This window comes from Bos indicus x Bos taurus, chromosome 3, assembly GCF_003369695.1.
Source record: "Bos indicus x Bos taurus breed Angus x Brahman F1 hybrid chromosome 3, Bos_hybrid_MaternalHap_v2.0, whole genome shotgun sequence".
NCBI lineage: Eukaryota > Metazoa > Chordata > Mammalia > Artiodactyla > Bovidae > Bos > Bos indicus x Bos taurus.
The window spans coordinates 9,584,463-9,594,732 of NC_040078.1; the positions used below are offsets into that span (position 1 = coordinate 9,584,463).

Genomic DNA, 10,270 nt, shown 5'->3' on the forward strand with positions numbered 1-10,270 from the left:
ATTGTAATTCCTCTGCTATTCCTGGATAAACTCATTTTTGTAGCTTCAGACCTTGTTATCTTTAAGATCAACACGTCCCATAAATTGCATCTATGATGATAATGATGTTTGGCAACATCTCTCATCTCTCAAGCACCAGAAAGGCTTCATGTCCACTCCACTCCCAAATAAAGGGAGTGTGGCTTTTCTCCAAAAGCTTCCCGACACATTTCAGTTTTCACATAACTCAATCTGGCCTGTGGATGCATTTAGATAAAATCAGTCTGGAGATATCAGGCTGTAGATATGATAAAGTGTGAGGGAAAAGGCACCCTGCTGCCCTATTCTTGGGGCAGAACTGGAAGTACTGAGAGCGGAGGGCTGGACCTCTGGTTCCCTCAGTGGTCCCCAGGATTCTGCCTCAGAATTTCTCCAGTCTCTCTAGGGTTCCTGATGTGGCTTCAACTGAGCACCTCCTCTGATCTAGACTCTGTGCCAAACTCTGAGAAGACAAAATCATGGAAGGTTGTCTGGCCTGTGCCACTTCCCCTCTCTGGGCCTCCATTTCCTCCTCTGTAAAAGGGAGTAAGGAGTGAAAGGAAGGGTTGAGGGGAATGAGTGGGAACAGATGAAAGTTTGAGGATGAAGGTGTTAGATGAGCTTTGGGGTCACCGGCCATGGACGGCCACTCTGACAGCCTTAGCTTAGCAGGCCTGGTTGTCCCTTTTCCTGGTCTGGCCCCACCCTTCCTGTTTCTCCCCACTTCCCACATTCTCCACCGCAGAGAAAGACAGAGTACCTGGGAAAGATGACTTTCCCACTCTCCCACCTCTGGGCAGGCTCCACCCCTCCCAGTGCAGTAATTGTTGTTCAGTCGCTCAGTTGAGTCTGACTCTTTGCAATTCCATGCACCTGCAGTGTGCCAGGCTTCCCTGTCCTTCATTATCTTCCAGAGTTTGTTCAGACTTATTCCCATTGAGTTGATGATGCCATCTAACCATCTCCTGCCCCCTTCTGTTGCCCCCTTCTCCTGCCCTCCATCTTTCCCAGCATCGGGGTCTTTTTCAATAAGTCAGCTCTTCGCATCAGGTGGCCAAAGTATTGGAGTGTCAGCTTCAGCATCAGTCCTTCCAATGAATATTCAGGGTTGATTTCCTCTAGGATTGACTGGTTTGATCTCCTTGCTGTCCAAGGGTCTCTCAAGAGTCTTCTCCAGCACCCATTTCTCCTCACTGGAACTAGAGACTCCTTCACCTAAACCCCAGGATCACCCCCTCTTTAGGTCTGAACTAAATCTCTTAGCAAACGTTTTAAATAATTTACCCCTCCCCCATCTCCTATTTCGGAGAAGGCAATGGCACCCCACTCCAGTACTCTCGCCTGGAAAATCCCATGGACCGAGGAGCCTGGTAGGCTGCAGTCCATGGGGTCACGAAGAGTCAGACAGGACTGAGCGACTTCACTTTCACTTTTCACTTTCATACATTGGAGAAGGCAATGGCACCCCACTCCAGTACTCTCGCCTGGAAAATCCCATAGACCGAGGAGCCTGGTAGGCTGCAGTCCATGGGGTCAGGAAGAGTCAGACATGACTGAGTGACTTCACTTTCACTTTTCACTTTCATGCATTGGAGAAGGCAATGGCACCCCACTCCAGTACTCTTGCCTGGAAAATCCCATGGACCGAGGAGCCTGGTAGGCTGCAGTCCATGGGGTCACGAAGAGTCAGACATGACTGAGCGACTTCACTTTCACTTTTCATTTTCATAGGAGAAGGAAATGGCAACCCACTTCAGTGTTCTTCCCTGTAGAATCCCAGGGACGGGGGGAGCCTGGTGGGCTGCCGTCCATGGGGTCGCAGAGTCGGACACGACTGAAGTGCCTTAGCAGCAGCAGCAGCATCTCATATTTAGTGTATTCTGTGCCAGACACCTTCTGTACATTATCTCAGTTGTCACAAAAATCCTTTGGGGTGGATATCATTCATTTCAATTTGCCAATAAGAAAAGTGGAAGGATGTTAAATTAAGCTACTTGACCAGGATTGCCAGCCAGGAAGTGACGGCACCCAGACGGCCCAGCCTCCTAACTCTCTTCCTCTTGTTCTGCCCCCAGGGGGTGGCAAACAGGTCTTCAGTGACCCTGTGGAGCCGGTAGTGCCCTTCAGTTCAGATCCTCCTAGTTCCTCAACGTCTAGATCCCGCCCTTTCCCGTTTCAGCAGGATTTGCGGCGAGGCCTAGAGGTCCAGAGCAAATAGCCAGGTTCTAAATGCGAAGGCACAGTCACTTCGCCCATCCCAGGGCCCTAGCATCTAACTCTCAGAGAAAAGCAAGACGGTGCAGGGCACCGTGCACTCTGCGGAGCTTGTGGGGACTTGGCCAAGCTCCTGTGCCTCCCGCCCGCGGACTGGGGTCGGGGCGGAGCTAGGGCTGAGGGGGGCGGGCCTGGGCCGGGGTCTGGGCGGAGCCCAGTACCCGAGCCGCTGCCGGGCTGGGCCTGGGCTGAGGTCGGGGCGGAGACTGGCGCAGGCGGAGCCGGGGCCAAGGTCCAGGACCCTGTCGGGACAAACCCGGGAACCTGAGCAGGGCCAGGGTTGGAAGGGCCTGGGGCGGAGTTGGGCATCGGGGCGGGGCCAGACTGGGGCCAGCAGCCTAGGGCCGGGGCGGGGCCTGGGCAAGGCTGGGAGGGGTCGGGGCCAGGCGGGGCGGGAACGGACTTCCTAGTAGCCTAGGCGGGAGGGAAAGCAGTAGGAGGTGGCGAGGAGGAGGGAAGAGGGAGGAGGGAAGAGGGCGGGGACTTGGCAGCTCCCGCTTAGCTCAGCTCCGCTCCGCGCACCCACGCCTCGCAGCTCCGCTTCGTGACCCCCACCCGGGCATGCGCCCCCCGAACCCCTGGTCACCCAGAGCCCGCGCCGCCCCCCAGAGCCTTCCTAGAGTCAGCTGTGCAGGATGGGCGCCCTCGGTCCCAAGTTGCCGCCGCCGCCGCTGCTGCTGTTAATGCTGGGTAAGCCCGGCCCCCCGCCCCGGTTCCCAGCCCCGCCCGGCAGGTGCCTGCTATCTGTTGTTCAGCCCTGTCGTCTCCCCAGCATTTCGGAGCTCCTGGTAGCCCCTTCTCCCTCAGCGGCGCCTCCAGCCTTCCCGGGCCTGGCGTCCAGCTGCCCTCTGTGGCCGCCGGCCTAGCCAGGCTTGGGGTTGGGATGAGGCACCCCGGTTCTAGGCCCTAGGCTGGGACACAGTGAAGACCCACCAAAGTGCGGTCCCCAGGGACCGCCAGGCCTCCGGGGGCCGGGTCCCGCTTCCCTGCTGGCACGCTCAGGTCGGGGGGCGCTGCGACTCCTGTCTGCCTCACACTCAGCTTCAGGCCCGGCCTTAGGTACTCGCCCTGCGTGGGCAGTGCCTGGCCATCTTCATAATCGCCCGAGTTGGCTGGAGGCCCAGGGGCCCGTTCTGCCCCACGATCTTTTGAAGTAAGTCTCCCCTAATTGCACCCCCCTCCCCAACTTCATTATCTGACGAGTCAGCCTCATCCTGGGCCGGGTCTCTCAGATAGCACTTATCTCTGTAGCCTCCCACCAGCTGTCACACCCCCTTAGTCCCAGCCTCCCTGCCTCAGGAGAAACCGGGCTCCCTGGAGACTGATGCTGAGGTCCCCAAGCACCCCGTGTCTCTTGTGGTGGGTGTTGACGCTGGGCTGTCTGGACCACTCCTGCATGGCTGCATGAGGGCAGTGACAGTGGAAATGTTCTGGGTGTGAACTGGAGGGCTCCCTGTGGGGCTGGCCTGGGGAGGAGGATCGGATGGTGACTGCCTACACAGACTCAGGAGACTGCAACCCTTGAAATCAGAACACAGGGCTGTGAGGGGGTGGCTTTGGTGCCCGGATTCGGAGCTGTCATAGTTAAAGCAGAGGCTGACGTAGCCCCAGCAGCCTGTTTCTAGACCAGCGCTCCATCTCAGAGCCAAGCGGCCTCCCTATACTGCATAGGTCCCCGGGCCCTGTGGGATTAGAATGAGTCCTCTCCTTGGGGCCCTAGGCAGGGCCATACAGAGCAGGGAGCTGTGGGCCCTGGTTACCTAGCACTGGGCCTCTTTTCCCCAGTGGGCAGCGTGGCGCAGAGAGGAGCCCAGGGTAAGTGTGGCGCAGAAAGATTAGAGAGTCTGTGGGATCTGAGTGCCCTGGATGTGGGCACTTACTCTCACATTGAAGGTGAGGAAAATGAAATAACTTGCCCCGGAGAACACATTGAGTGAGTGTTGGGGCTTGGATTTGAACACACACCAGAGACCTGAAGCAGGTCTCTTTGCTCTCCTTTCTTTTTCTGCTAACCCAGAGAAGGGGGCCTGGCTGTGGAGAAAGCTGCCTGGCAGCTGGTTTCCCAAGGCGGTGAGGGTGACTTTCCCATGGGGATCTCCAAGCATCAGCAGTTGTGGAGCCAGGAAGATGGGAGGCGGCCCTCCTAAGCAGAGTCTGCCCTGAGGCCAGCGAAGGTGTCAGCTCCAACACGCTGATTATGAAACGCCCTGGGGCAGGGCCCTTCTGAGTCATAGGCTCTCTCCCTGTTAAAGTGGAAGAAGCTCCTAGTTCTCCTCCAGTGTAGCGTGGACGGGGCTAGTCCACACAGTACAGCTGGGGATGGGCATGGGGCTGGAACTCGGCTTCCGGACTTCCAGCCTGTGCTCTAACCGAGTGACCACCAGGTCTCCCCATGACTCAGCCGCAGGGAGAAGACAGAGTTATGGGGAGGGCTTCCGGAGGACAGTGACCACAGACTAGGTGTTTTCCTCCCGCCCCTGCAGAAAGGTTGGGGTCTGTCCCTGGAGTGATGCTCTGCTTGGTGAGGCCATTGCCCTCAGGCCTCCCCTTGTATGTCCCCATTTACCTCCCTGCCTTTGTCCCTCTACAGGGGCATGGGGAGGCCAGCCAAGGAGAGTAGGAACTTGGCCAAGACATTCTACTTCTCGTACCTTACCTTTCTCATCTGTAAGATGGAGGTAGAGAGTTGACCCAGCCCTCCTTGTGTCCTGAGATTCTGTGATTTGGGGCTGTGGAAAGACAGAAGAAGAAGCTGAACCCTCCAAGGCCACAAGGCTACCCTTTGAGGGCAGGCTAGGGGTGAGCGTGGGGTGAAGAAGAGTTTTGGCCTCTCTGAGGAGAGAAAGATGGGAGGGGACAACCATGAGGGCGGGTGGGGGACCGGGTGGTGGTGGTTACAGCCTCCCTACGGAAAGGGAGCAGTATGTAAATGAATGCACACTATATGCAAATTAAGGCTTTTGTTTAGGGAGTGGTGGGGTGGGGTGGGGGGAGGATTGTGTGTCAGCTGGGCCTTGGGGAAGGTTGGCAGGCACTGGTGGGGGAGGGGAGCCTCTGCCCCCAGAGCCCAGGGCAGAGGCTGGTTCTTGCCCCGTGAGCCTCAGCTGCCTCGGCAGCCCCAGGGGGCGGAGAAGCAGTGAGCTCATGACACAGCTGGAGACCGGGGAGGGATGCTGTGGTGAGAACTGACTGGGCCTGTACCCTCTCCTGCCCGGGCCAGTGGCTCCATTGTCTGGAGTCCCCTGGCCCAGGTGACACAGCTGGGCCAACCAGCCCTTCTGATCAAAGTTTTTCCAGCTCCTTTTAAACAAAGGAGGGGGACATGTGGTCTCAGAAGACTTACCTGGTCCGCAGACAGGAGAGTGGGGTAACAAGGGGAGGGTACGGCTGGAATCAAGGAATGGTTAAATCAGAAAGCAGATACACTCCTTTCTGCACTTGGCTGCTCTGCTTCTGGCCTGCCAGGAACAGGGATGATTCTGGGTTCTGAGGCTAACCGGGCTCTCTCCCACCACCTCCTTGAGACCCAAAAGGATTGCCTCCCAGCATCCTTTCCTGTACATTCTGAGGTTCTTAGAATGGGCCCAAGCTGTACACCAAGTGTGCTCAGGTTTCCTTTCCTTTCACAAGCAGGCAGCAAGGATGATGCAGGTGCTGGGGGGATGCAGTGAGGACCCGGGCGTGCCTAACTCCGTCCTTCCCCGTAGGAATTGGGTGCTGTGCCCGGGAAGTGCTGGTCCCTCAGGGGCCCCTGTACCGTGTGGCTGGCACCGCCATCTCCATCTCCTGCAATGTCAGTGGCTATGAGGGCTCTGCCCAGCAGGACTTCGAGTGGTTCCTGTACAGGCCCGAGGCCCCAGAGGCCGCCCTGGGCATCGTCAGCACCAGGGACCCCCGGTTCTCCTACGCCATCTTTGGGCCCCGAGTGGCCGCCGGTGAGGTCCAGGTGCAGCGTCTGCAGGGCGATGCCGCGGTGCTCAGGATCTCCCGCCTGCAGGCCCAGGATGCTGGCATTTACGAATGCTACACACCCTCCACTGATGCCCGCTACCTGGGCAGCTACAGCGGCAAAGTGGAACTGAGAGGTACTGGGCCCTGAGAGGGGTGGGGCCACTCTCTCCCAAAAGGCAGGAAGTCAGGGCCGGCCCAAAACTCAAGAGGGACTTGAGGTCCAAGGAGGTCCCCTAATTTGACTTTGTGCAAATTAGTGACTGGTCTGGGACTCTAACCCAGAACTCTTCATTCCAGGCCACAGCTCTTATTGAGGAGAGCATGGCAACCGACTCCAGTCTTCTTGCCTGGAGAATCCTCATGGACAGAGGAGCCTGGCGGGCTACAGTCCTTGGGGTCACACAGGGTCAGACACAGCTGAGTGACTAAGCACAGCACAGCTCTTACTTTACCAAGCGGCTTCCTGGGAGAAGGGGAAGTGTCCTAAAGCTTTCCATTCCCTGGAGGGTAGGGGAGCCCCATAGGGTGAACAGACTCCATTCCTGGAGATTTCAGGATCCAGATCTGGGGGAGGAGTGGGGAAAGTAGAGGCAGGGTAGGAGGAGGGAGACCACGTGACATTCTTGCTATCTTAAGTTTCTTTGTCTTCCGGGAAGGAAGACAGAGCCACTTTGCTGAGTATTTCAAACAGGGGTCACTCTCAAACATAAGGGTGAGTAGGCGATGAGCTGGTTCTATGAAACTCAGCAAGTATTTATTGAGTGCCTGCTGTGTGCCCAGCACTGTGCTTGGCACCACTTGGTTACAGAGGAATGATACAACACGAAGTCTCTGCCTCCTAGGATCTCATGGTCTATTTAGGGAAATAAGTTGTACGTGGAAAATAGCTCACACAGGTCAACAGCACCCCCTCACTCCACCTGCTCTCTCCAGTTCTTCCAGACACGCTGCAGGTGTCTGCTAGCCCCCCGGGGCCCCGAGGCCGCCAGGCCCCGACTTCACCCCCTCGCCTCACAGTGCATGAGGGGCAGGAGCTGGCACTGGGCTGCCTGGCGAGGACGAGCACGCAGAAGCACACACACCTGGCCGTGTCCTTTGGGCGAGCCGTGCCCGAGGCGCCTGTGGGGCGAGCGACTCTGCAGGAAGTGGTGGGGCTCCGGCCCGACCTGGCGGTGGACGCTGGAGCTCCCTATGCCGCTCGACTGGCAGCCGGGGAGCTTCGACTGGGCAAGGAGGGGCCCGAGCGGTACCGCATGGTGCTGGGCGGTGCCCAGGCGGATGATGCAGGCACCTACCACTGCACTGCCACCGAGTGGATTCAGGATCCTGATGGCAGCTGGGCCCAGATCGCAGAGAAGAGGGCTGTGCTGGCGCACGTGGATGTTCAGACACTGTGTGAGTGCCCGGGGTCCCCCAGTGCTAGCTGGGAGCCAGAGTACCTCAGGGACACTAGAGGACCATAATTCCAAGACCTGGGAGCCCCCGTTCCCTCAAGTGAGCAGTCTCGTTAGCATTGCTTCCCGTTAGCATCTGTACCCGTGATGGGTTTTCTCTGCTCAGAAATGGGTGTGGAGATGGGAGAGCCACGGCTGAGGGTGAGAGCCAGACCCCGGGGTGGGGGAGATGGGGGGCAGTTGCCTGTTGTCAAGGAAGGACAGGTGCTCTGTGCCCTCTCCTGGCTCCTTGACACCCCTCCCCCGCCTGTGTTTCAGCCAGCCAGCTGGCAGTGACAGTGGGGCCTGGTGAGCGTCGGGTCGGCCCAGGGGAGCCGTTGGAGCTGCTGTGCAATGTGTCAGGGGCCCTGCCCCCACCGGGCCGTCATGCCGCGTACTCCGTGGGCTGGGAGATGGCACCCGCAGGGGCACCTGGGCCCGGCCGCCTGGTGGCCCAGTTGGACACGGAGGGAGTGGGCAGCCTGGGCCCTGGCTACGAGGGCCGGCACATTGCCATGGAAAAGGTGGCCTCCCGAACCTACCGGCTACGGCTGGAGGCTGCCCGGCCTGCGGATGCGGGCACCTACCGCTGCCTAGCCAAAGCCTATGTCCGAGGGTCTGGGGCCCGGCTTCGAGAAGCCGCCAGTGCTCGCTCCCGGCCCCTCCCCGTGCACGTCCGAGAAGAAGGTGAGCGGGGCAGGCTGGACCCTGGACAGGATTCAGGGTCTGTAGAACCTTTCCCTTCCGTTTCTGAGCCTCTCTCCCTCTCTATCAGCTGCCTCCATGTCTCAGCCTCACACTCCTCTTCTAAGATTGTGGGAACACTGAATTTCTGGGGGATCGCTTGGACAGTGGTCCTAACCCCATGTGCCCTGACCTTTCACCTCTGACCTTCGTTGTGCAGGTGTGGTGCTGGAGGCCGTGGCCTGGCTAGCGGGAGGCGCAGTGTACCGCGGGGAGACTGCTTCCCTGCTCTGCAACATCTCCGTGCGGGGCGGCCCCCCTGGGCTGCGGCTGGCTGCCAGCTGGTGGGTGGAGCGGCCGGAGGATGGGGAGCTGAGCTCTGCCCCTGCCCAACTGGTGGGCGGGGTGGGCCAGGACGGTGTGGCAGAGCTGGGGGTCCGGCCTGGAGGAGGTCCCGTCAGCGTGGAGCTGGTGGGGCCCCGAAGCCATCGGCTGAGACTGCACGGCTTGGGGCCTGAGGACGAAGGCGTGTACCACTGCGCCCCCAGCGCCTGGGTGCAGCATGCTGACTACAGCTGGTACCAGGCGGGCAGTGCCCGCTCGGGGCCTGTCACAGTCTACCCATACACGCATGGTGAGTGACGCCCGCCCTCTCCTCCTTGCTCAGGCCTCCCCCCATCCCCCACTCTTGTTCTCTCCTTTGCATCTGATCCTCCCACTAGCTGTCCCTCTGGTCCCTCTTTCTCCTCCAAAAGTCCAGCTTTCGGCTGTTCACCACCCAGCTGCTCCAGCGTCCTGGTGGTGGGTACTGGCTTGAGTGCAGAAAGGGCAGGGAGCTGGCAGAAGACTGTGTGTGTGGGAGAAGGTGGTGTGGACAGCTTGACAGAAGGTGCTGGCAAACGGGTGGGACTGTGGGTGGAGAGCAGGGACACCCCAGGCTGAACAGAGCCATCCTCTCTCGCCCAGCCCTGGACACTCTGTTTGTGCCCTTGCTGGTGGGCACGGGGGTTGCTCTAGTCATCGGAGCCACCATCCTCGGCTCCATCACCTGCTGTTTCATGAAGAGGCTGCGGAAACGGTGATTCCTCGCATCCCAGGTGAGGGGTGAGAACCCCCAGCCCTGCCTTCCCCAGTCCTCCCTGGCCCTACCCAGCCGCTCTCAGCTCTGCAGGACCCTGGCAAGGGCCAGGAGGGAGTCACGCTCTCCCTAGCCCCCTCGCCGCGTGCTCTCCTGTTCTTGCAGGTGTGACTGTCTTCCAGCCCAGCCGCAAGCCTGCCTCTGGTGTCTGAATACCCTCTCCCTCTGCCTGCCCTTCCTTTAATTTATTTGACCGACCCACCCAGAGCTGGGGACGTGGCCCCCCACCCCCCACGCCTTCCTTCCCAAGCTCGTCCCTCTGGCCTTCTCTTCATGATCTCATACCCAACCCAAAGGGAGGCAGTTCCCTGTCCTAGAATTAGTTTTTCTAAAATGTGAATAAACTTGTTTTATAAAATCCGGGCTGGCTGTGTCTTCCCTGCCGTGGGGGCTGGGGCGGGTGGCAGGGAGACTGCTGGGGGCTGACAGCCTCTTCTGGACAACCCAGGCTGCTCTTCCCCCTACAAACACCATCTGGCCTCCGTGGGCCATGCCACCCACCCCAGGAGGGGACACCTGGGTCCCATCTGCTGTCCGAGCTGTCAGTGCAGAGCCGATTCCTGTTGGGATTCTTGCTTGGGGCGGGGAGGGAGGAAGGTGGGTGAGTTCCAGCTGAGCACAACCTTGCCTCAGACTTCTCCCAGGTTGCTGGGTAGGGGCTTCCAGGGCCCAGTGCCCCCCTTTCTGAGTTCCCGAGCTACTCTACAATCTCAGTCTCTTGATCAGGCTAATCTTGGACCTGACTCCTCCCCTCCAGGCCCTGGGGCCTCAG

The 10,270-nt window shown here is 59.3% G+C and overlaps 1 protein-coding gene across 1 annotated transcript; it reads left to right on the forward strand.

The window, feature by feature from the left end:
- The first annotated feature begins 2,693 nt into the window (after positions 1 to 2,693).
- On the forward strand, positions 2,694 to 9,861 carry IGSF8 (immunoglobulin superfamily member 8). Its single transcript, XM_027528784.1, has 7 exons — positions 2,694 to 2,982; positions 6,000 to 6,377; positions 7,177 to 7,638; positions 7,956 to 8,363; positions 8,581 to 8,994; positions 9,327 to 9,457; positions 9,604 to 9,861. Exons 1-6 carry the CDS (start codon positions 2,928 to 2,930, stop codon positions 9,440 to 9,442), a joined length of 1,833 nt encoding a protein of 610 aa, XP_027384585.1. The 5' UTR covers positions 2,694 to 2,927; the 3' UTR covers positions 9,443 to 9,457; positions 9,604 to 9,861.
- Positions 9,862 to 10,270: the final 409 nt, after the last annotated feature.

Bases quoted from the DNA above. Each gene is read 5' to 3' on its own strand.
- IGSF8 (XM_027528784.1), top strand. From the start codon at position 2,928: ATGGGCGCCCTCGGTCCCAAGTTGCCGCCGCCGCCGCTGCTGCTGTTA. The intron at 2,983-5,999 runs GTAAGCCCGGCC...CCTTCCCCGTAG, and splicing joins GCTGCTGCTGTTAATGCTGG to GAATTGGGTGCTGTGCCCGG. The intron at 8,995-9,326 runs GTGAGTGACGCC...TCTCTCGCCCAG, and splicing joins AGTCTACCCATACACGCATG to CCCTGGACACTCTGTTTGTG.